This window comes from Macaca mulatta, chromosome 16 (genome assembly GCF_049350105.2).
Source record: "Macaca mulatta isolate MMU2019108-1 chromosome 16, T2T-MMU8v2.0, whole genome shotgun sequence".
Classification (NCBI taxonomy): Eukaryota; Metazoa; Chordata; class Mammalia; order Primates; family Cercopithecidae; genus Macaca; species Macaca mulatta.
In genome coordinates, this window is record NC_133421.1 from 23,189,416 (window position 1) to 23,215,305 (window position 25,890).

At 43.0% G+C, this 25,890-nt stretch overlaps 1 protein-coding gene across 1 annotated transcript; it reads left to right on the forward strand.

Annotated features, from left to right (window-relative positions):
* The first annotated feature begins 315 nt into the window (after positions 1-315).
* Positions 316-25,890, forward strand: LOC100423288 (centromere protein I). The gene is given in 11 exon segments (XM_077971030.1): positions 316-402; positions 5,366-5,483; positions 12,918-13,051; positions 14,002-14,126; positions 15,924-15,955; positions 15,958-15,971; positions 16,104-16,235; positions 16,237-16,259; positions 16,261-16,321; positions 25,207-25,420; positions 25,769-25,890. Coding segments are annotated over 11 exon segments (1,062 nt in total).

Consider the following 25,890-nt stretch of genomic DNA (forward strand, 5'->3'; position numbering starts at 1 on the left):
GAGAATAAGCTCTACAATGCTAGTAAGTATGACTGTTAAGCCTAAGGTACAGGAAGAGGAGAGAAAATATGAGAAAGAAGTAAAGTCAGTAATGGTAGTAAGAGAGATGATCACAGTTTGGAGAGAATTGTTTTATGGTGGTTGACTTAAATGTCTGGTTACTCCTTCCTTGATTTTTGATAGCATCTTCCTATAGCTATATCTCATAGTGAAATTATGGTCTGAATATACTTACTTTCTTCTTATTGGTATTTGTTTCCTCAGTTTCTTAGTAGCCACAGAATTGAAAATGGAAAACCTATTTTATTTCGGGGAATGCAGCTTCATCTTCAGGCTTTGTTGTCGCTGTATAGGTTCTTTGCTTCTGCTCTGATTTCTGTATCTTTGCCTGTTAGGAAAAAGGTAAGGGATTAAGGAGAGAGAAATCATATTGAGATTGAAATATGTTATTTTTGTTAAAGTTAACTTATAGATTTCAACTAAAATGCTTACAGCCTACTGTTTTACTATCTAGTATTGTGGTACTGCTTTGGGGAAGTTTTTTTTAGGGATTGGCACTTCGTGTTGGTCCCGTTTGGTGCATTTAATAGATTGCTGATCAGAAAAATAAATGCATTTGTATGTAAAGGAATTCATAATATATATTCAATTAATGAGCAGTTTTAGACTTCACGTCGCTCCAGTTTATAGGTACCTACTCTTTTGTACTTTATATCCAAATTTATAGATCTATTTTAAGAATTCAGAGAATGTATGGAAGATGGCTCTGCTTGCCATGAAGCGAAGAAACCAGGAACCTTCTCCAGAACCTCTGAAGTTGATGTTGGGTCCAGCTAGTGTTCGTCCTCTAAAAGTAGTATCTAAAGCCCAAACAAGTTGCATGGCTTTCTTTTGTTAAATCCAAATAATAACCATTCAGATCTTAGAGGAGATTATAGATATTTAAATACATGTCAGTTACCCAGGATTCTGTGTAAACCATATTCCCATTTAATTGAAACACATTAACAGCTGCTTTTATATTTGTGCTTTGTAGTTTGTTTTGTCCATTTATAGATTGTTTTATCTTTAGAAATTGAATTCTCTCTCAGTTATACCAGTGCTCAATTCCAGTAGTTACACTAAAGAATATGGAAAAAAAGAGGTGAGTCTTTCTGATTGTCTGAATAGAAGTGGATCATTTCCACTAGAACAGCCTCAAAGCTTTCCCCAACTTTTACAGAATATCCATTGCCTAGAGGTGTGTGACTGGACCATGTGCTTCTTTGCATTTTCTGTTTGAACTTGTATGGCCTTTGTTTTTGTTTTTTTGAGACAGGGTCTTACTCTGTCACCCAGGCAGTAACACAGTCATGGTTCACTGCTGCCTTGAACTCCTGGGCTTATGTAATCCTTCCACCTCAGCCTTCCAAGTACCTGGGACTATAGATGTGCATCACCATGCCTGGCTAATTTTTCAAAAAAATTATACCAGGCCAGCCTCGGTGGCTTACGCTGGTAATCCCAACACTTTGGGAAGCCAAGGCGGGCAGATCACTTGAGGTGTCAGGAGTTCAAGACCACGACCACCAGCCTGGCCAACATGGTGAAATCCTATTTCTACCAAAAAATACAGAAATTGAGCATGGTGGTGCACACCTGTACTTCCAGCTACTCAGGAGGCTGAGGCATGAGAATTGCTTGAACCTGGGAGGCAGAAGTTGGAGTGAGCCGAGATCCCACCACTGTTCTCCAGCCTGGTTGACAGAGTGAGACACTGTCTCAAAAAAAAAAAAAAACACACACACACACAAAAAAAATTTTTAAAAATATGTTACCCAGGCTGGTCTCAAACTCCTGGGCTCAAGTGATCCTCCTGCTTCAGCCTCCCACAGTGTTGCAATTACAGGCATGAGCCACCATGCTAGCCTATTTTTGTTACATATTTTCTTTATTTTCAGATGTTGATCGGTGGTTCTGTTACTGCAGCTGCCTTCTCAGATAGGCTCAGTGCTAAACAACTCTCTGCTGCTTCAGTATATTGACTGTGTCATAGATGAGTCAGTCTTGCTGAGGTCTTTCTACGGGTTGAGTCAAACATTACAAGAAGGTAAGAATTGAGGGAGGATGGGACAAGATAGTTTACAAATGGATTTCTTTTATAAGGGTGTGCCAAATTCTAGACAAGAGGAGCCTTCGTATGCTGTAATTATGTCTGTGGTAATCATATATTTAGAGCATGAATGTTTCTGTTGTAATTTTAAGGTAGTAAGAAGGGAAAGGGATTATGTTAAGGAAACACTACTGGATAGCCACCAAAACTCACTGGGTGGCTCTACTTTGATGACTATCACAATCCAAGGATTTTTCATCTGTGTATGTCCAGAAACTTGCTGTTAGGCCCCCAGAGTATCCCGTTAATGGTAATGAAACTCAGAGGAGACTAATGTATAAGCCAGAATATCAGTTTATTATAAAATGAATTATTTCTGGTAAGCAAAATGCTCATATCTGCCAACTAGAATATCCCCTCTGTGCTATCTGCATATATGGAACAAGATTTGTCAGTAGAAGGTTTCTTAATTATAGAATTAAAGGAAACGGCAGTGAGAAGTCTTTCATCCAGGCCATAGTAAAGCCTGGGCATTTCATTCCTCCAGTGGTGTGGGGCGGTGGGAAGATAGCATTTCTTTTGACCAAATTGAGTATTTCTTTACTGGATAAGCAACTCCTGATTCTTCTGGTGGTTAAAGTTGCTTTTGGTTGGTTCCAGGCCAATTCTTCTTCTACTCTGAATCTTTTAAATGGAATATGATACAGTTTATTAGATTTCCCCTTACTAAATTTCAATCTTTCTTACGTTATACCCAGCCTACCCTAATTGAAGTCTAGAGTGTTCTAAAACTTTCAATTCAGGTGTTTATACTTGCTTGGATGACTATGTGATACAAAGTTTATCTTATTCATTATATGTGAATTCCCTCCGTTCTTTCACTATAAGCTTTTCCCTGTATTGTTGTTGAGGGACATCTCACTGTCACCTCCATCTATCTGTTCTCGTCTACATTATGAATTAGGATGTATGAGACTAATGGCTTTTTTACTTTGTCACTTATTTGTAACTTTGGTGATAATTTTGTTTTGTGCACTTTTTTATTGTGGTATAGCTAGATGCTTATATTTAGTGTTCCTGCTCTAGAATGTATTTGGTACAAGGTGAATAATTATGAACATGGAAAAGAGTTTACCAACTTCCTGGATACTTCATGAGGGCAGAGTCCTTCTTACAAGATTTCACTTGCTGCTTCCACACTCTACCACTCTTTACTAAAATTTATTGAGATATCCATTGACAGTCTTTTTCTTGGCCGAGTGTGGTAGCTCACACCTGTAATCTCTGCAGTTTCAGTTTGGAGGCTGAGGCGGGTTGGACAACATGGCAAAACCCCATGTCTACAAAGAATACAAAAATTTGTCAGGCATGGTGGCATACATCTGTTGTCCCAGCTACTCAGGAAGATGAGGTAGGAGGATCACTTGAGCTCAGGAGGTCGAGGGTGCAGTGACCTGTAGTTGTGCCACTGCACTGCAACCTGGGTGACAGAGTGAGATCCTGTCTCAAAAACAACAACAAAAACATTTTTTAAGTACCTGACATCATTTGTAAATAATATTTGTTCAATTTGAAACTCTTTATAAAGAAAGCTGAGTTGGACTTTTATCTTTATACTGTTGGATTTGAAGAAAGAATATGTTATATTGTGCAAATAAAAGGGAAAAACCTGTAGTTTAGGAGGACAAACTGAAGATACAATTAAATGTATTCAGTTAATTGAATTAGTAATGTAAATTTCATAAGGTCACTACTTATATTCTTATAATCAACAAACATTTTTTGAGCATCAAATAAATTCCAGCCAATGGACTCTTTGGGTAACCCTCAGTTGTATTTTAAGCTGCAGCTTAGGTATCAGCGCCGTCAAGGAGCCTTCAGTTATTGCCCAGTATGGGTTAGCTCCTTGTTCTATGTGCTTCCATGGCTGCCTGTGCTTACGTCTATCGTGACACTTTTAGCATCCTTTTTTCCACTCGTTATGAGCTCCCAGCAGGCAGAAACCATGTCTAACTCTTCTTCATGTATAAATGTTCAGCTTAATTGATAAATGTTTGTGGAGTAATTCTTTGACTTTTTTTTTTAATGAGACAAGGTCTCACTTTGTTACCCAGGCTAGAGTTCACTGGCACAATCAGGGCTTAACTGCAGCCTTGATGTCATGGCCTCAATTGATCCTCCCCGCTCAGTCTAGTAGCTAGGACTACAGATGTGCACCACCATTCCTGGCTAGTCTTTTCTGTTGTTGTTTTGTGGGGTTTTTTTTTTTTTTGTATTTTTTTTTGTAAAAACGGGGTTTTGCCGTATTGCCCGGTCTGGTCTCCAACTCCTGAGCTTAAGCATTCCTTCTGCCTTGGTCTCCCAAAGTGCCGAGATTACAGGCATGAGCCGCCACACCCAGCCCAAGTTTTAGGGATGTGTTGTGAAACCATTTAATTGGAAGCTGGGTTCAGACGATGGTAGTGAGGATATCGATTTAGGCTGACGTTTACGTTTCCTACTTGGGAAGATGGATGGCTTTCACTGAGGAAAGGAATATAAGAGGAGCAGGCTGGGAAGGAAAGATGTTTCACTTAAGAGATGCCAGTGGGACATCAAAGCAGTCATACCCAGTACCCAGTAAAATAATGAGTCTAAAGCTCAGGAATGAGATTTGGGCTGGAGATACAGGTTTAGGACCCCTCATGTTAAAAGTGGTAGTTTTAGCTATGATGTGGATGAGACTGTCCAGATAATTCATGTCATGAAAGGAAGGTCTTAGAGTCCTGGTGCATGTCGCTATGTAAGGCTTAGGTGACAAAAGGAAAATGAGAAGTCCCAGATTCTCACTCTGGTGGAAATACAAGCAACCTAGACATTTGAGCCTCTAAAGAAGGATCTGCTCAGAATTGGGATTTGGTCTGTGGCCTCCAATGGCATTCTAGCCCTATAACATAACATTGTATACATTTTACTGACCGTTCAAATTACTGCATGTACTGTACCCAAGGTAATAAATTTTTTAAAATGGATAACTTTTAGCCTTCTTTCCAATTGATGAAGCTTTATGGTATTTGAGAGCTATATTAATAAAAATAGTATTGCAAGTAAATACTAATCATTTTACCTTTTTCTGAGGAAGTCTGGCATCTAACCTAAGGCTTTCATTATATTGATGCCAAAAAATTAGTCTAAGAGTGAAGCAACTATAGCCCAAAATAAACTTGTTATATAGAGCATAATTTTGTGACTGAAGCTTTCTACATAAGGATTTACTGTTCATTTGTGTTACAGGAGGGGTTTTATTGCTGTGAAGCATTCCTATATAAGAGCCTTTCTCTCTGGGATGACCTCTGTTGTCAGTCACAGTTCCTTCCGCTTGTGAGCTGGATTATTTGCTGTAGCTTCTCTGGTATGTATCATGAACATTTGGAGTCATTTAATTCAGTGTGCTATAATTGAATGGATTTTGATAAATCTTTTTTTTTTTAATTCCTGGAGGTGAAACCGCTTCTTTTTGACCATCTAGCACAGCTCTTTACATCAACCATTTATTCAAGGGTAACAAAAACTTGCCTTGCTTAGATTTAACAGGATGTATTATTCTATTGCTAGTGGTACACAATTCCAAACTGACATTACGGCAATGGTTTTATAACAGGATTTTCTTGCACCTGGGCTTTGAGGTGCTGCATCACTCAACTCAAAGTTAATGCATAGAATGTTCCTTTTTTATGGCTGTGTTGCATAGTTTTCCTGACCTGTTTCTGCTTGTAGCAAATGACATAGTGAATGAACAAGTGGCAAATGCATATTAATAAAAACAAATTGAGAAATAGTTTGATTGTTGTGGTTTATATTTTTGTAGATACATTTATTCATTTCAGAAATATTTTTTGAGCACCTACTATATACGCTTTTTGACACTGGGAATACAGTAGTAACCAAAGCAAACAAAACTCCCCATGGCATTCATGTTCTATATTTATTATAATGGTGGTTTTCTGCTAATAAAATTGTTCCAACCTTATTTATAATATGTTAGTATTTGGGGGTGGTCACCAAGAAGATCAGTATGGCTTCCAGAAGTTCTACCTGAATGAGTTTGAGAACCACTTTCTTACAGAGTGGTTACTCCTATTCTAAAAGAGGTGCAATTAAGTAATTTTTTGTAACTTTCTTTTTAACATTTCAGAGACTTCAGTTTGAATTTTTTTTGCAGTTCTCTCTCAGTCTTCTAATTGGGTTATTCTTTGTTGTTGTTGTTGTTGTTTCTTATTCTTCCATGCTAAAGAGCTGTTTAAACATTAGGCTGGACCATAGAAAATTACCATTTTTTGGTAGGTCAAAGATGGTTAATGATTGGCAATTTGAGGTTCAACCTAATATACATATACACTTTCATACACGTGTATATTTGAGAGTGAAAGGGGTGGGGAGAGGAAGGAAGGAAGGAAAGGAGCAGACAGTAGGCTAAGTGTAGAACTCGGGAATACACAGTATTTAATTCTCAGGCCAAGGAGGAGGACAGTCGGAAGAAACCTTAAAAAGAAATTGGTGTATAAAAAGAACCAGAATGATAGTTCCAAGACAATAAATAGACTATAGGATGTCAAAATGAATGAAGGAATAATGTTGCCAAGTATCTTAGGAAAGTCCAGAAAGATAAGGACAAAAATTTTCTTTAAGTATTGGCAGTATAAAGGTTTTGGCTTCCTTTTTGAGTAGTTCCAGTGGAGTGTGGAGGTAGAAGTCAGATTGTGTGGGTGGGGGAGTGAGTGAAAAGTCAAGTGAAGACAGTATGTATAGAATATGTTTCAAAATGTTTGACCAAAAAAAAGTGTAGAGAAAGAACTATAGGGGGACTGTGAACCAGGGGAAGTTGGTTTTTTTTTTTTTTTTTTTGCCTCTAAAATGAGAGAAATGTGATTGTGTTTATACATAGAGTCACAGGAGCCAGTGGAGAAGAGGGAGAAGTTGAAATTGGAGAAAAGATTGGGGATAAGTGAAGGTACAGGGCTCCAGAAGAAATATGAAGGTATTGGGTTAAAAGTAGGTCGCGAGATTTACTTGAATGGGTGGTTAGGAATTCGGAGGCACCATTTATCATCTATGACTGGGGAGAGGCTGCATGGATGGGTGGATATATATTTGTAAAGTTAGAAGAAAGGGTAAGACATTGAAGTACTTTGTGCCTAAGAATGTTAAATTACTCAAAATGAGAAGCATGTTTTACAGAATATCTAAGTAGGACACTCCAGGAGGGCATTAACTGCTTAGGACAGCCAGCAAGAACAAGCTGGTTAAAGACAAGTAAAAGGATTATTGAGTGTCATTAAGGGCCCAGCAAAAGTTGGCGATCATCAATTTGGAATGGCGCGAATCTTTGCAGTTGTGTGTTTTTCTTCCACTTACGTATTGGAGAAGAGAAAGCAATTTATTAGACTGAATCAGTTTGGGTTTTGCTGGTTGAATGGAGTACAAGAGAGTTGTGATCGGCTGTGTGGTCTAGTCCAGATAGGAAAATAAGGCCAGGAGAAGGCTGATAAACCTGAAAAAGGACATTAAAAATTAAGGTATTGACTGGGTGTGGTGGCTCATGCCTGTAATCTCAGCACTTTGGAAGGCCAAGATGGGCAGATCACTTGAGGTCAGGAGTTTGAGACCAGCCTGGCCAACATAGTGAAACCTCATCTCTACTAAAAATACAAAAATTAGCTGGGTGTGGTGATGTGTGCCTGTAATTCCAGCTTCTTGGGAGGCTGAGGGAGGAGAATCGCTTGAACCTGGGAGGTGGAGGTTGCAGTGACCCAACATCACATCACTGCAAAAAAGGAATTAAGGGATTGAGTATCTTTGACGTTGAGAAACGAGTAACTATAGTTGGAGTTGAGTCTGCGATAAAGCTGGAATAGAAAGTTACAACAACAAAATAATATATTTTGGTGTGGTTCAGTTCAGGTTATGACAGAATCTAGTGTGTATCTGTGGGACTGGGTAACTAAGGTGGAGTGAAGGTTATTTGATTCAAAGTCAAGAAACTGAAACTGAAATGTTGGGATCATTTGCATGGACACTGGTGTAACTGAGATGTTGATGGCAGGACATGATGCAGAGTTCTAAGCTCCTCAATGAATCTGGATGAGCTTCCAAGTGATAGACAGCAGAGATATGAGAAGATTAAAAAAAAATACAGGGTAGGGTAGCTGGATAGTATGTTCCTATGCTGTATTTTGGTTATATGCATTAAATTATCTTAACTTTGGAGTTTAAAATAAGAATCTTAAATTTTTGTTAAATGTGTGCTTTACCTTCAAAGTAAAAGTCTAAATTTCAAGGAACTGCATAGTCAGATTGTTTTGACTCTTTCTACTTAGTTTTTTGCCTTCTCTTACACTTTTTTTTTGTATTAAGACTGAGTCTCGCTGTGTTGCCCAGGCTGAAGTGCAGTGGTGCAATGTTGGCTCACCGCAGCCTCCACCTCCCAGCTTCAGATGATTCTCCTGCCTCAGCTTCCCAAGTAGCTGGGATTACAGGCATGTGCCACCACACCCAGCTACATTTTTGTTTTGTTTTGTTTTGTTTTGTTTTTTGTATTTTTAGTAGAGATGGGGATTTGCCATTTTTGCCAGGCTGGTCTCAAGCTCCTGACCTCAGGTGATCTGCTCGCCTTGGCCTCCCAAAGTGCTGGAATTACCAGTGTGAGCCACTGTGCCTGGCTGCTTCTCGTAAATTCTATTATCAGTCACATAATTTTTTGGCGTTTGAAAAACTATTATAGAAAATTACAAATACAATCAAAAGTAGAGAAAATACTGCAGTGTTCCCCGTCTGTGCCCATTACCCATCTTCAACAGTTAGCAACTCTTGGTTAACCTTTTTTCATCTATAGTACCTTTCACCTTTCCTTTCCATTATTTTAAAGCAAAACTCAGGTCCCGTTTCAACTGTAAAATATGGTACTATTATGACACCTAAAAAATTGGTAGTTTTTTATTTTTTTTAAAGACAGTCTGACCCTTGCCCAGGCTGGAGTGCAGTGGGTTGATGAAAGTTCACTGCAACTTCCATCTCCTGGGTTCACATAATTCTCGTATTTCAGCCTTCGAGTAGCTGGGACTACAGGCATGTGCCACCACACCCAGCTAATTTTTGTGTTTTTAGTAGAGAGAGGGTTTCACAGTGTTGGCCGGGGCTGGTCTTGAACTTGTGACTTCAAATTATGCACCCGCCTTGGCCTCCCAAAGTGCTGGGATTACAGGCATGAGCCACCGTGCCCAGCCAATAGTTCTTAGTATCTTTAAATATCTAACCAATGTTCAAATTCCCCTTAGCTTCAGTTGTAAATAGCTGGTGGTTAGCTTGGTTAACAGATGAGCCCAGACTCATTTTTCTGTATGTTCTTATCCCTATAGTGGTTTCCTACTTTGGTAGAATAGAGAATAGAAGCTACTTAGGCCTGGAAAATTGTTTATAATTCTTCATATTCATTATTAAATTGTTTCCAGATACACCTGATCACTTTTAGAAGGAAATGGAGCGTTAGTGGGTAGTAAACATCTTGTAAAGCTATGCTTCTCAAAATATGGTCCTTGGATCATCAGCATAACCTGGAAACTTGTTAGAGATGCGAATCTTAGGTCTTGGCCTAGACCTACTGAATTAAACTCTAGAGTTGGGGCTCTGTAATTAAACACTACCATAATTCTGGTGCATGCTGAAGTTTGAGAACCACTATTTGAAAGAAACTCCACTTAAATGTTTAACCTCTTCTACCTAAATTACATCCAGAACTGTACCTTTGAAATTACCTCTCTCCGCTTTTGTGTGAGACAGGGTCTTTCTCTGTCTCCCAGGAGTGCAGTGACGCAGTCTCAGCTCACTGCAGCCTCGACCACCCAGGCTCAAGCGATCCACCTCAGCCCCCGAGTAGCTGTGACCAAGAGCATGCACCAGTGTAACATGCCAGGCTAATTTTTGTTGTAGAGACAAGGTCTTACTGTGTTGTCTGGGTTGGTCTTGAACTCCTAGGCTCAAACTATCCTTTTGCGTTGGCCTCCCAAAGTATTGGGATCACAGGCATAAGCCACCACATCCAGCCTGAAATTCTTCTCTTTTACTTGTGGTTCTCCCTAACCTGCATTCCTCTCTTTGAGCTGCTGTGCCTGGACCCATGTATATTCATTCTCTATTCCCCAGATGAGCAAAAGATTGAGCAAAACAGTATGTTTGCATCTACAATATTTGGCCAACTTGCAGTGTAAGTCTCCAGTACCCTTGAAATAGCTGCCTTACAGTTTCTGTATTATCTTTCCTTTTATTAGTATCATAAGGGAGACAATTTGAAAAGGAATTCTGCTTTCTAAAATTTAATGGACATACATGTGGATAACTTTGCTTGTCATAACAATATTTGGCATTATATAGTATAGCTCAAGTTTTCAATAATTGAGTAAATATAGGTGTAATGCCATATTTCTGTCATGTGACCATATGCCATATCACTGTCAAAAAGGGAGTAAATTGTAGTTATATATCATAAGAAGAGAAGGGTAGAAAACTTCTCAGCAGTGGTTCTTGAAGGGAGGGGGCATTTCTGGTGTCATGGTGACCGGGAAGAGGTTGCGACTGTAATTTAGTATGTGGGAGGTGGGGATGCTCAGTGTGCTTCAGGGGCTGCGTGGGTAGTAAGAGCCAGTCCTGAACAGTGAATTATTTGATCCAAAATGCCAATAGTGTCATGTGGAAAAACACTTCAAAAGAGGCTGTTTGAAGCAATGGTCGTTGTTTCAAATTGTTTGACACAGTTGCCAAGTGCTACCAAAAATCATAGTTAAGATACGGTTACGCCTGTAATTCCAGCACATTGGGAGACTGAGACCAGCAGATCACTTGAGGTCTGGAGTTTCATATGAGCCTGGCCAACATGGTGAAACCTTGTCTCTAATAAAAATAGAACAATTAGTTGGATGTGGTGGCACACGCCTGTAATCCCAGCTACTCAGGAGCCTGAGGCATGAAAACTGGTTGACCCCAGAGAAGGAGGTTGCAGTGATTTGAGATCGCACCTGTGTACTCCAGCCTGGGCGACAGAGCAAGACTCCATCTCGGGGGGAAAAAAAAAAAAAAAAAAAAAAAAACCACTTAGTTTTGCAAGTAGCCAACTGGCTATGTGTATGTAGATGCTTGCATATTTGAATGGTCTCCTGATCATCATTGATTGTCCTGACACTGAACTATCATGGTGGTGGGCAGTAGTAGAGTCGTCACCATCTCTGAAATTCTAAGATTATACATGTTCTTTTCCTTGTGCATAACCATTGTTGACTGCCTAGATAGGAGAGTAAAGCTGTGAATTCACATTTGTAAGTCTTTTCCTAATCCATTTAACAGTGGCATGATCTTGGCTAACTGCCAGCCCCACCTCCTGGGTTCAAGGGATTCTTCTGCCTCAGCCTCCCCAGTAGCTGGGATTACAGGCTTGCACCACCATACCAGGCTAATTTTTGTATTTTTAATAGAGTTGGGGTTTCACCATGTTGACCAGGCTGGTCTTCAACTCCCAACCTGAAGTGATCCACCTGCTTTAGCGTCCCAAAGTGCTGGGATTACAGGCATGAGTCACTGTGCCATACCAAATTCAAGTGAAAATATGTTTAACAGCATTTTATAAAGCTAGGGAATTCAGGCAAAACAGAGTTTTGATTTGTGTAGCGTAGGTTTCCATGCATTTGTGTTACAATGTTACTGACAGTATAGGAAACGATTCCTAAAGTCATTTTAATGTTTATTCCTTTAAACCACATTTGATTTGGTTGGAATAAGTTAGTTGTCATTGTTTCCTAGTTTACTGTATCATTTTGTCCATTTTCACATTTCATTCTGATTTTTTTTTTTTGAAATAGAGTCTTGCTATATTGCCCAGGCTGGAGTGCAGTGTCATGATCTTGGCTCACTGCAAACTCCACCTCCTGGGTTCAAGGTATTCTCCTGCCTCAACCTCCCAAGTAGCTGGGATTACAGGGACCCACCATCACACCTGGCTAATTTTTTTATTTTTAGTAGAGACGGGGTTTCACCATGTTGGCTACACTGGTCTCAAACTCGACCTCAAGTGATCTGCCCTCCTCAGCCTCCCAGAGTGCTGGGATTACAGGCGTGAGCCACTGCACATGGCCTGAATTTTTTTTTTTTAAACAGTCTTGCTCTGTCACTCAGGCTAGAGTGTGGTGGTGGAATCTCGCTCACTGCAACCTTTGCCTCTGGGCCTCAAGCAATCCTCCCACCTCAGCCTCTTGAGTAGCTGGAACTAGAAGTGTGTGCCGCCACCTCAGCTAATTTTTGTATTTTTTGTGAAGAACTTTTGCCATGTTGCCCAGGCTGGTCTCAAATTCCTGGATTCAAGAACTCTGCCTGCCTTGGCCTCCCTAAGTGCTGGAATTACAGGTGTGAGCCACTGTGCTTGGCCATGAATTTTTCATGTCACTTTTATGGGAACCTTTTTCTCCCCTTAACTGTTAATGAAATACCTATATTTCTAGTGGTTTTTATATCTCCCACTTGAGAATTTTCATAACTGCTTGGAGCTTAATACTTTATTTATCTGTTATTTACTAGTAGATTCTGGTTGTTTAGAATGTTCTATGAATTCATCTTAATGATTCCCTGGAAGGCTAAGTGTAGTTTTATGATTAATCACTGATTTTTTTAAAAGTAAATTATACATTGGAGCACTGATAGTTTTAAAATCTTCACCAACTTTTTCCTTTATATTATTCACCTTTAGCTTGGAAATTGTGAACACTTTTGCTACTCTGTATCTGAATGTTATGGTTTCTTATTGCAGAGAGAGAACTGGGCGGATCCATGAGCTCTGTGTCTAAACTGCTCCACTATGTAGGGTGGCTGTCCACTACTGCAGTGCACGTGGAGAGCAACAGAACTTTCTTACTGCACTTTATTTTGGATTTCTGTGAGAAGGTAATACACGTTACGTTTTCCCCATTGGGATTTTTGTGAAAGCTATTCACTTTATTGGCATATTATTTAAATTTTATGCACAAATATTAAGGTAGGCCATGATCTCATTAACATCATTAAAATAATCTTACATTTTGAAGTTCATGATTATTTTCTCGCCAGAACAATTGACTTTCATAAACCACGTGGAAAAACAAATGCTTTTTTTTTTTTAAGGTCCAGGCACCACAACATTACCCTGTGTTAACACTGGTCCTAGACAGAAGTCTGTTGTTAGCATTATTTTTTGTTCTTTTCATTCCTAACTCCTGGTGGAAACCAAAAATTTCTTGTTGTTTCTTCAGATCTCCATGTCTACCTTTCAACTGCCTTACGTCTCTTGGTACCTAGTACCCTTTTATTGTGTTATAGTATATAACCTGGCAGAACTATAGGCTGATGCAAAAGTAATTGTGGTTTTTGTTATTGTTTTCAATGGCAAAAACTGCAATTACTTTTGCAGCAACTTAATAGCCATGAAGTATCCATGATAGTCTCACTTTTCCCAGCTTCCTCTACTAATACCTAGTTGTCTTGTGTTACGCATTTGCTTAGAAACATGCTCGTTTGTTTTCTAGGTTGAGGGCTAACTCATGTGATAAATAAGTATTATGGGACTTAAGGGGAAAGAAATCCTTCCTTCCTTTACCCTGTCCCCCTAACTGTAAGACCTTTCCCTAGAAGAAATGAAAGATTTAAGTAATGGTCTTTTAGAAATTACCCTCTGTAGTGTGACTGATATTTGGCGAAGTCTGTGTTAAGCAAGCTTACAGTTATCTGTTTGTTTAGGAGTCAGGCATGGCCAAAGCTAACGTTACATTATTATCTTATACTGATGATTCTTCAGGTGAACTTGGTTGAGAAGTTCTGGGGAATAGTCTATATACTGATGTTATCTTTCCTTCTCAAAGGTGTGTGACATATATATAAATTATAACCTTCCATTAGTGGTGGTGTCTCTTCCTGGGATCTTATATTCTGCACTCTTCAGCCTGGATGCCAACATCCTGAACCAGAGGTGTTTCATTATATGCAGGTACAAAGCCTTTTTACCATTTTATGATATGGTATATTATAATTTTCTCTTCGTCTTTCAGCTGTAATACAAAAAATATTCCTACTTGTCTTTGGCCAAAGCCTCTGGAAATCGGGCTTGCTATCGGACATGCGATTCCAATATGGGGCCATGACAGCTGTGTTGTATTTAAATTCTCCACTGGTGTGGCTACGGAATAAAAAAAAATCATAGTTAAGGACCTGTTGTGCAGTGGTACTATTGCACTCAGCATTGTTCATTCTAATTGCCGTGTCTTCAGGAAAAATTAGTCATTTGCTGACAACTGCTTTAAGTATTTGTAGCTTCTCTGATAAAAATATTTTCTGGGAGATAAGGGGAGCTGTTGCCAATTATGTGGAACTGTAAGTATTATTTCTGGTCTCCTCTAATTCTGTAACTTGTGGACTGAAATTACTTTTCTCAGTCCATAAATGTAAACTTTTTTTTTTTTTTTGGAGACAGAGTTTTGCTCCTGTCAACCTGGAGTGCAACAGCACCTTCTCGGCTCACTGCACCTTTTGCCTCCCGGGTTAAAGCGATTCTCCTGCTTCAGTCTCCGGAGTAGCTGGGATTAAAGGTGCCTGCCACCACGCCAGGCTAATTTTTTGTGTTTTTTCATAGAGACGGGGTTTCACCATTTTGGCCAGGCCGGTGTCGTACTCCTGACCTCAGGTGATCCGCCCACCTCGGCCTCCCAAATTGCTGGGATTACAGGCATGAGTCACCATGCCTGGCTAAGTGCAGACCTTGTTGGTGTAACTTGTAGGACTATGTCAAGTTTAAAATGTTTAAAAACTAATTAGTTAATAGTTCTCAGACAAGAAAAACATATTTGTAGGTTTCCCTTTTGTGCTTTCTGCTGCATCATTTTCTTTCCATTAAGAAAGTACGTTTTACATCAGTGACCATTTTTGAGCCTCTATTAATTTTTTTTCATTTTACTTTTAAGTTTTGGGATAAATATGCAGAAGGTGCACGTTTGTTACATGGTTATGCATGTGGCATGGGGTGGTTTGCTGTACCTATCAACCTGTCATCTAGGTTTTAAGCCCCATATGCATTAGGTATTTGTCCTAATGCCCTCCCTCCCCTTTCCCCTCACCCCCGACAGGCCCCAGTGTATGATGTTCTCCTCTCTGTGTCCATGTGTTCTCATCATTCAACCCCTACTTATGAATGAGAACTCTATTAATTTTTATTTTTTTGAGATGCAATCTAGGTCTTGTTGCCCAGGCTAGAGTGCAGTGTTGCGATCTTGGCTCACTGCAACCTCTGCCTCCCAGGTTCAAGCGATTTTCCTTCCTCAGCCTCTCGAGTATCTGGGATTACAGGCACCCACGCCACCACGTCCAGCTAATTTTTGTATTTTTAGTAGAGACGGGATTTCACCATGTTTCTCAGGCTGGTCTCAAACTCCTGACCTGGTGATTTACCCAGCTTGGCCTCCCAAAGTGCTGCAATTACAAGCGTGAGCCACCGCACCCAGCCAGAACTTTATTAATTTTTTAATAGTGAAACATTGAAAGCATTTTTTATTGTTTATTTTTTATTTAGTGAAGTAAGCATCTTAAGTGTACAACTTATTGAGCCTCTATTTATTTTCACTTGAGAATGTACCACAAAAGGATAAAATCCTTAACTAGACAACTGGATATTTGTGTATGTACGTATTTGCATATATTTACATTTATAGTGTATTTTTGTATTTTACTATGTCAAAGGCATTGTATTCAAAGGTATGTTAAATGTTTCATTCTGTTTGTTTTTTTCTGTTAGGTATCGTAAAAATCTGACTGCCGCAAAGAAAAATGTTTGGTACAAAAGGTATGAATGAGAAAGCTCTGTGTCAAATCACTGTTACTCAAAAATTAAGTCTAGATTTACGTGACCTGATGGGAAGGAGGAGGAAAGGGAAAATAGGTGATAGTGACAATTTTTTTATTTCTTTCCCATTAGACAAAATCAGGTTTTGATTTCAGCAGCAAGACTTATCAAGAATTTAATCACTATTTAATATCCATGGTTGGTTGCCTGTGGACATCCAAACCCTTTAGGAAAGGAATATGTATTGACCCTAAAATCCTAGAAAAAAACTGGAGTGGCTGAATATAAAAAGTTTAAATGTAGTCATTCATCCTTCCTTCTTGAGTTATGCTGTTTCCGTTTTGCTACAGGTAAGGGTATTTAAAGAATGTTTAGATTTTGTGTAATAATACTGTGATGGCAGAAATAGGAACTGCTGTACATTTAATGTGTCTGAACTGTAAGACGTGTTTAGTAGTTTTTTTTTTAAGTAACAACTAAATTTTGGGCATTTTGCTAGGGTCTGGGATTCCAGTTAATTTAAGTTTCTGTCCTCTGAGAGAGCTTGGGCTTGTAGCAGAGACAGACTTGTAAACAAATCACTGTAATACAATGTGGCAAAATGTGAAAAGCTTCAGTTGTGAGAAAGATGGGGGAGTGATCAGTTCAGTGCTGCCTGGGTAGAGGTGGTGCCGTGTAAGGAAAAGCTTCATAGACGTGGAAGCTCTCAGAAAATCCTTCTAGAAAAGATAGAAAATTTAGGCTAGATAATATTACAATTAGAGTTACAACCTTAGTCAAAGACTGCTGATTTAATGGAATGATACCAATATGCAGGCAGGGGGAGGAGGGTGTATGTTTGTGTGTATCCTTTCAGTACTTCACTCTCAGCCCTGTCTCTTTCTTTTCTTTTCTTTTCTTTTTTTCTTTTTTCTTTTTTTAATTTTTTTTGTATTTATTTATTTTGAGAGGGAGTCTCGCTCTGTCGCCCGCGCTGGAGTGCAGTGGTGCAATCTCAGCTCATTGCAACCTCCGCCTCCTGGGTTCAAGCGATTCTCTTGCCTCGGCCTCCTGAGTAGCTGGGATTACAGGCACCTGCCACTACACCCAGCTAATTTTTGTATTTTTAGTAGAGATGAGGCTTAACCATGTTGGCCAGGCTGGTCTCAAACGCCTGACATTAAGTGATCCACCTGCCTCGGCCTCCCATACTGCTGGGATTACAGGCATGAGCCACAGTGCCCAGCCTGGCTTCTTTCACTTAGCATAATGTTTTCAGTGTTCAGCTGTCTTATAGCATGTATCAGTACTTTTACTTGTAAATACTATTCCTTTGTATAGATATGACATTTTATTCATTTATCAGTTGATAGAAATTTTGGTTATTTTCACTTTTTGGTGATTATGAGTAAGTATTTTTGTAAAAGGTTTTGTGTGGACATACGTTTTCATTTCTCTTGGGTGTATGTACTTAAGAGTGGGAATGCTAGATCATATGATAACTCTGTTTAACCACTGGAAGAACTTCCATACTTTTCCAAAGTAACAGCACCATTTCACATTCCCATCAGCAGTATGTGATGGTTCCATTCTCTCCACCTCTTTCCTAACACTTGCTATCTGATCTGTTTTGTTTTGTTTTGGTTTGGTTTGGTTCTGGCCATCCCGGAGATGTGAAGTGGTATTTCATTGTGGTATTGATTTGCATTTCCATGGTAGCTGTTGATTTTTAGCATCTTTTCTTGTACTTACTGATCATTTATGTATTTTCTTTGGAGAAATGCCTATTCAGATTCTTTGCTCATTCTTAAGATTTTATAAATTTCTTTAGTGTGTATCTAAATACACTATGTATGTATGTCGATATATATATGTATATATATATATATATATATATATATATATATATATATATATATAGAGATGGTCGTTCTGTAGCTCAGGCTGGAGGGCAGTAGCACAATCACAGCTTACTGCAGCCACGAACTCCAGAACTCAATTGATTCTCCCACCTAAGCCTCCTGAATAGCTGGGACTAAAAGCACACGCCACCATTCCTGGCTCATTTTTTTGTAGAAAGGGTTTCACCATGTTGCCCAGGCTGGTCTGGAAATCCTGGGCTCAAACAGTCTTATCTGGGTTGGCCTGCCACAGTGCTGGGATTACAGGTGTAAGCCACCACGCCTGGCCCTTTGCATATTTTTAAATGAGTTTGTGATTTTATTATTCAGTTGTAATAGTTTTTATATTCTAGATACAAATCCTTTATCAAATAAGTAATTTGCAATTTTTGTTTCCAATTTTATGGATTGTCAATTTTTTGTTAGTGTCTTTTGATTTACAAAAGGTTTTAATTTTGATGAAATGAAACTTCACCCCTTTTTTTTTCCTACTGCTTATGCTTTGGTAGAGCTTAAGAAATCACTGCCTAAATCAAGGTTACAAAGATTTATTCCTCTGAGAATTTTACAGTTTTAAATTCTTACATTTGGGTTTTTAAAATCAATTTTATCTCTTGTATATGTTGTGGTTTAAGTATACAACTTCATTTGTGTGTGTGTGAGGACACAAATGCACCCACACCATTTGTTGAAAAGGCTACTCCTTCCCATTAAAATGTTTTGACCCTTGTCTTAGCATCAATGGGCCATAAATGTATGGACTCTGAGTTCTATTTTATGGATCTATATGTCTATCATCTTGCCAGTAAATGCTGTCTTGATTAGTATAGCTTTGTATTGTAGCGAGCTTTGAAATCAGAAAATGTAAGTTCTCAAACTTGTTCTTCTTCAAGATTGTTTTGTCTATTGTTGGTTCTTTGAATTCCGTATGAATTTTAGAAACAGCTTATCAATTTCCATAAAGAATCCAGGCTGGGCGCAGTGGCTCATGCCTGTAATCCTATTACTTTGGGAGGCCGAGGCGGGTGAATCAACTGAGGTCACGTGTTCGGGACCAGCCTGGCAAACATGGTGAAACTCCGTCTCTACTAAAAATAAAAAAATTAGCCCGGTGTGGTGGCACATGCCTGTAATCCCAGATTCTCAAGAGGCTGAAGAAGGAGAATCGCTTGAACCCAGGAGGTGGAGGTTGCAGTGAGTCAAGATCGCACCGCTGCACTCCAGCCTGGGCGACAGAGCGAGACTCCATGCACGGCTAATTTTTGTATTTTTAGTAGAGACGGGGTCTTGCCATGTTGCCCAGGCTGGTCTCGAACTCCTGACTTCGAGATCCACCTGCCTTGGCCTCCCAGAGGGCTGGGATTATAGGTGTGAGCCACTGCGCCCCACCCATATCTTCAGTATGGGAAAATCTTTCTTTTATGGTGTCTGTTTCTGGTGACATGCTTAGGAAATATTTTTCATCCTGAGACTGTGTAACTCTTCTTCTGTTGTCTTCTGGTCCTCTATGATTTAGGTTTGTGAACACACAGGGTAAAGGGCCCCACTTACAAGCTGTGGACTCCTGTCCCAGGTGGGCAAACAGACTGTCTGCACACACAGGCAGCAATTTACCAGGAGGCTTCTTGGGTGGGGCAAAGTGGAGCTGCCAAAAATTCCTTCTGCCCCATGAGAGTTCACTTGATTAGTGGGTGTTGTGCCTCTCAAAATTAGAAGAAACCCACAGAAGTTTCCTTTGAGCAGAACATAAATCTGTCCCACAAATAGCTGGGAGGTATCATCTTGTCCCCCTGAGGTCAGGAGGGTGAGTCTGTGACCCAGGGAGGAAAGCAGCTCCCCTTCTTTAGGACACCACAGGAGGACGGAGGAGTTGGCTGTCCTGGGAATTCATGCCTTCATTCAGCAAAGGGAAAGCAGTTAGACCAGGGAAGGGGCCTGGCAGTGTGGCGGGGGTACAGTGGTGAAGAGGGTGGGGCCGGGGAGAGGCCTCATTGAGAGGAGAGAGGGTCCTCAGTGGGAACCAGGGTGTTTGTGGAAGGAAGAGTCAGGGCATGGAGCAGGAGTGGGAGCGGGGAGGCCAGCTCAGGCCTCCTCCACGTTTGTGTGAACGTCCTTCCTGCGGGCTGTAGAGCTGGCCTCCGTACACTGCAGGGGACTCAGAGCTCCAGTGGAAGGGTGGCTCTGCCTCAGGAAGCTGCTGGTGCTCACCACTCCATCATCTGCTGTGGAGGGGGTGACAGTAACCTCAATGCGTGGCAGAGGTGTTTTGGGATGCTGTCCTACTGCACAGTTCAGCAGGCTGTTACCTGACTTATTTCTTTAATGCATCCCTCGCACTTCCTGTGTGTCCAGTGCCTTATAATATTAAGTGATAATTAACCTCAGAGCCCTGCGTGAGGTCAGCACTGTCCCCACCCTGTGTGCAAAGGGAGGACGGGGAGGCACTGCCAGTTGGGTGAGGGCAAACGGGGCAGCTTGCCTTGGGCCTCGCTGACCTTAGCAGGCTTTGCATTTGATGCCCTGTGTTCCTTCCCTAGGGTACTCAGTTTGCCAGGTTTTTGGTTTATCCTAGTCTCATTCAGATTGTAAAGACTGAGAGTGGACTTCTGTTGATAGAGTTTCCCAATTTGGGTACAGGAAGGAGGTGAGGAACCACAAGCCCCTGCTGGACAGTAGCCCTGTAGACCCAGCCAACGCTGGCTCTGTCCTCACTGCCTGGTCCTCTCTGTGAACCTTCATCCTGGCCACAGCCCCTCAGAGTCCTCCTTTATGAAGGGGCCATGCTTTGGGGGAGGGAGTGCCTCTCCCAGGACCCAGAGTTGGTGAGTGGCCACTTTGGAATTTAAGCCCAGGCCCTTCTTCCCTTCTCTGCTTCCTGCCAGGCCCAGCTGCCTGCCCCAGCACACACCTTCCCTGGGCACCCTGGTCTTCACTGCCAGGAGATGCCTGTTTTAGGCCTGGTTTGCTCCTATGGCTGCCATGCTGATTTTTCATTCTGCACATCATGTCTCATCAAAATGCATGGCGGTTCCACTCCTTGTGCTAAAGAGAGCCAGTAGTTTTGTCTGGCAGTGATGCCTGTCTGCTGCCCACAAAGGTGAACAGCCATTGTCTCTACTCACAGGGTGTTCAGAGTATAGTGGGACTGGTACACAAGAACCAGTGATCTCTCCAGGAGGTGCCACAGACATGGGTGAGGTGGCTACAGGGTTTCTATGCAGTCCTGATGGGATGGTCAGGCAGTGTGCGAGGCAGCAGGTCACCATCCCCAGGGTCCTGGGGGCAGTGTGCAGGCAGGCATAGGAGCAGCCTTGGTGGGGTCCAGGACAGGCTGCCTGCCCTCCTGGTGAGAGGTGAGGATCAAGGACCTCGAGGCAGGCAGGGATATGGCCCAGTTTGCTTCCCACGCTCACTGGCAGTCCTGTGACTTGGGGTGCTGGGAAGGGTGTGGGGGTAGGAAGGGGAACTGGAGACAGGCCCAGGGGGAGGAATTGCCACAGATTCAGTGGGAGTTGTGGCAGAGATGTGAACTTGGGGAATTGGAGGTGGCAGTTAGAAAGTAAAGGGGGTTCGCAGATTTCTGGCATAGGCACTTGGTGCTGGGCGATGAAAATACCAACAGCTTTTCTTAGTGTGTCCCTGCAGGCTGCTCAGAAAGGGTCAGGCAATGCCTTTGAGACATACCATGTTCTGGGGACAGTTCTGGACAGTAAGGTCCCTGGAGAGGCTTCGCTTTAAACCAGATACGAGTTGAACCCTGATTGGGTGCACAGACATGCCCATGGCAGCCAGCTAGAGCATGGCCCTAGGCAGAGCACTGGAGCCCAGGTCACGGCAAGTGGTTGTGTGCTCTGAGCAGGTGACAGTCCTTGTGTCCAGAGGTCTGGTTGGTTGCAAGCAGGGAGTGACCCCCCAGCCCCCTTCCTCAGCTAGTGTGAGCACTATCCAGGCATCCTGGGGTTCCTTGGTGGCTGCCTTATAGGCTCCTACTGTTTGCGAGCCTGTTGCTTATGTTGGACGGGACTATGGCAGGACAGCCATTGAGCTTGACACCAGTCTGCTCGCTGCCCGCCCCTGGCTGGGCAGACCTTCGTTTTCCAAGCTTGCTTGGGTGGAGGCAAAGCTCACCATGACAGGTTGGTTCTCTGTTCTTTGTCTGAAGCTATACTCCTTGCTCCGTGTTTGGAGCTGTCTCCTCGTACAATCGTTTTCCTTCATTTCATGACAGTGAATCGAAGGGAATTTGTCTTCACAAAACCGAGGCTGAGGAGTGGCCAGTCGGGTCTGACTGTTCAGGAAGGCATTCTGGGGTTGGCAGCAGAGCCCAGCTCATTGAGATCAGAAGGGGGCTTTGGGAGCAGTTGGTGCTGTTCTGAAAGTGGGCCCCTGCAGCAGGCATGTTAGGTCTGAGGAAGGAAGGAGGTGGGGGAGTGGATCTCAGCAGGAATGTGAAATGAGTGCCCTGGTGGAGTCAGTGTCCAGGCAAGGGATGCCTCTGGAAAGCGCTGGGCTAGCTGAAGAGGAGAGGGCAGCATCCACGGGGAAGTGTGGGGGTTTCACTGCAGGGTATCTGGGTGCTTTTTTTTCACTGTGTCTGTTTTGTGGCACACGATCTTCAAAGTAGAAACAAGAGCAAAGACATTTTCAAAAATATTATTCACAGAATTGAAAATGGTGCAGGGTGTCTGTTTACCAGCCACCAAACCTGCAGGGCCTCCTTGGGTGAATGCTGCATAGAGGACATGCGAGTGACATGGCACGGTGCTGCTGTTTAGAGCCGCAGCCTTGCAGGACGATCACCTATTGCTTCTCAGCCCCACTCCAACCCGCTGAAGCTCAGCCAGGACTGGACGTTGACATAAGCTGGGTTTTCCTGGTGTTGGCCTGTCAAGACATGCCTGTTTCCGGCCTCCAGTTTGTTCCATGCTCCTCAGGCTTTCACTTGCTGACAGTAAGTGCCCAGTGTCCACGTCATCTATGACGTTACCCAGGACCGGACAGGGCTCATCCACCAGCACATCCCCTGGTGTCTGATGCCAGCTTGTCTTCAGCTCACCAAACATGTTTCTTCAACCTGGTCATTCCACCACCCCAAAGCTATTGCACTAAGCCGTGTTTCTGGATCTTGTCTCTGTGACTGTGCCAGGCGTCTCTGCTGCACCAAGACTGGGGACTGCTAGTGTGCGGACACACTCAAAAATAGCCAGTAGCAGCTTGAAAAGACTGCTTTTGTATCAGGCCTGGCTTTGCCTTCCGTGATTGTTGCTGTAGGTCATAGAGCCAATCTGTGTAACTGGATGTCACCCTCAGACTCCTGTGCACCCCTCTCCCTCTCTGACTCCTGGCCACATGTGCCCCACGGCCTCCCCACTCCTCACACAGCCAACCTTTATATTGTCCCGCTTTGCTGCTGTTTCTGCTGCTCTCTCCTGAGTCTTGCTATTGGTCCCAGTGGTTTGGGAGGCCAAGTTGGGAGGATCACTGAAGGCCAGGAGTTCAAGACCAGGCTGGAAAATAAAACAAGACCCTGTCTTTACCAAAATAATAATAATAAATAATAAAAAGTATAAACCAAAAAACTTAGCCAGGCGTGGTAGTGCATGCCTGTAGTCCCAACTATTTGGGAGGCTGAGGTGGAAGGATACTTGAGCCCAGGAGTTCACAACTGCAGTGAGCTGTTTGTGCCATTGTGCTGTACCTGTGACAGAGTGAGACCTTGTCTCAAAAAACAAAAGAGAAAAGGAAGGTGGGAAGAAAGACAGGTATGCTCTTGAGGTGGGAGGGGCACAGGTGAGGCATCCTTCAGAAAAGAGGCCTGTGCAGCCACTTCTATCAGAAATGCTCAGTGACTCCTGGGGCCTAGCAGCTCCCTTCTCAGCCTCTGGGTTTGGAGAGCCTGCCCCTTGCCAGCCCCAGACCATGTGCACAGGGTCCTCCCTGCCTACCCTGCCTGGCTTCACCAGGACTCTGACCCTGCACTGTGTGTGAGCTGGTTCTCATCCTCCTGAACTAATAACTCTCATCTCTTGTGGCCCTAGTGACCTTTCCCCTTATTTTTCTGTTTCACCCATGGATGCCTGGTGAGCAGGAACCTCTTGCTGCCTCGTCGCCTCAGTTGAGGCTTCAGAAAGCACCCAGGGAGGTGGGAGCTGCAAGCATGCTTTTTAAATTGAGCAGGGGTAGGACAGTGTCGCTTTGTTTTTCTTTTCACATGAAGACAGATGTGTGCGCGTCTCAGCATTGAGTCTCCTTTCTGTGATGTCTTGAGGAATCACAGTTGTGTTGCTGCAGCCCCGTGTGCACAGTCCTTCTGTTTCCTGGGGTTGGTTGATTACTGTTTGGAGTGATCAGAATTATTTCTAGCACCAGCTGGACTGGGCCTATTCAGTTCACTCCGAGACAAGGCCCCCGAGCCCTGGCACACTCGCTTGTTTCTTTATCAGTAAGCCCAGTGTTGCTGACAGTTGGTGCCCACAGTGTGCATGTCATCTGTGATGTTACCCAGGAGAGGACAGCGCTTGTCCACCAGCAAATCCACTGGTGTCTGGTGCCGCCTTGCCTTCAGCTCACCAAGTACATTTCTTCAACCTGGTCATCCCACCACCTCAAAGCTGTTGCACGGAGACCAGGCAGGGAAGAGACCTCTCCTCCTGGGAAGAAGGCAGGCCATGAGCAGACCAGGGCAGCCAGTCCCTGGGAGCCACAGGCCAGGCCTTCCTAACAGATGCACTCCTGTTCCCGTCTTGCCCTGTGAATGTCAGGGGCAATGTGGGCTGCATTCAAGCTGGCTCCAGCTTAACTGACGCACGTGGCTCTTTGTCTCTGCGGAGCAGAAGTGTGATGAAAAACCTTTCATAGGATTCCATCTCTCAGTACAGAATTGTTGGTAAATGTTATTGAAGATAACGTTTCATGTTTCTGTCTTCTTTCTCCTCTTGTTCCCAGCTAGAAGGTGTTGAAGTTGGGGCTTCTCTCTGATCCCACATATAGAACCTGCGTTGTCCCACACAGGGTCAAACCCTTGCTTTGGGAGGGACTGAATGATGACTTCTCGTGGCCCCTTTATTTTACAGAGGAGAAATCTGGGTCCTACCATGCTGGCAGAGTTGGTGGGGATCCAGGCCACTCAAGAGAACAGGAACTAGAGACCAGCTGCCGCCGTAGTCTAATGCATACCTCCTTCATCATGTAGGGACTAGCCCCCCACCCCTTCGTGCCATGGTTCCCTCTTTGCTCCATGGTGACCACTTTTCCAGTCCCTTCTGTTTCGTCATTCTGGTCACTCTCCCTGGCTCAGCGGCCTGTCATTGCTCTTTGTTGAGTGCCCCTTTCTTCATGCCTCTTTTGGACCTCAGCCAGACTGGTGTGCTGAGGACAGCACCTTGTTACCAGGAGCAGCTGCTCTGCAGGACCTGTTGGCCAGGGCCCCGCAGCATTGGACTCGCTGGTGTAACCACACCTCTCTTCTCTGTTTGTGTTTCAGCGAGAATGCCATGAGGAAAGCTAGCGTGGAGCACAGTAAATCCAGCAACGATATGGAGAGCCATGTTCCTGAAGGCCAAGCCCCAAGTAAGACCTTAGCGGGTGGAGCCCCTCTGCCAGAGAGGCTTGGAAAGGAGAGTGTCACAGACTCTGGAATCCTTCTCTGGGGGGTCCTAGGGAGTGTGGGTGGGGTGGTTGCTCATTGATTGATCACAGGAAGTCGGGGTGGGGGCATTGCACATTGGTTGATCACCAGGAGTCGGAGTGGGGTGGTTGCTCATTGATCACAGGCACAGCTGGCTTTGCTTGCAGCACTCTGGGTGCTCCTGTGTGTCCATGGTACAGGGAGGACACTTGGGATGCAGGCCCAGCCTCTGGCCCCAGACCTCACAGCCAGCACCTTCCATCTGTGGTGAGCCCCTGTGAATCCTACAGAGAGCTCACTTAGACCCCCAGTTGCTCCTGTGGAAGGGATCAGTGTCGTGAGCAAGAATCTCGTTTGTTCTCAGCCCCTCCGAGGGGTCCTTACCGAAGCCCCACAGTGCCCTGAAGCATGA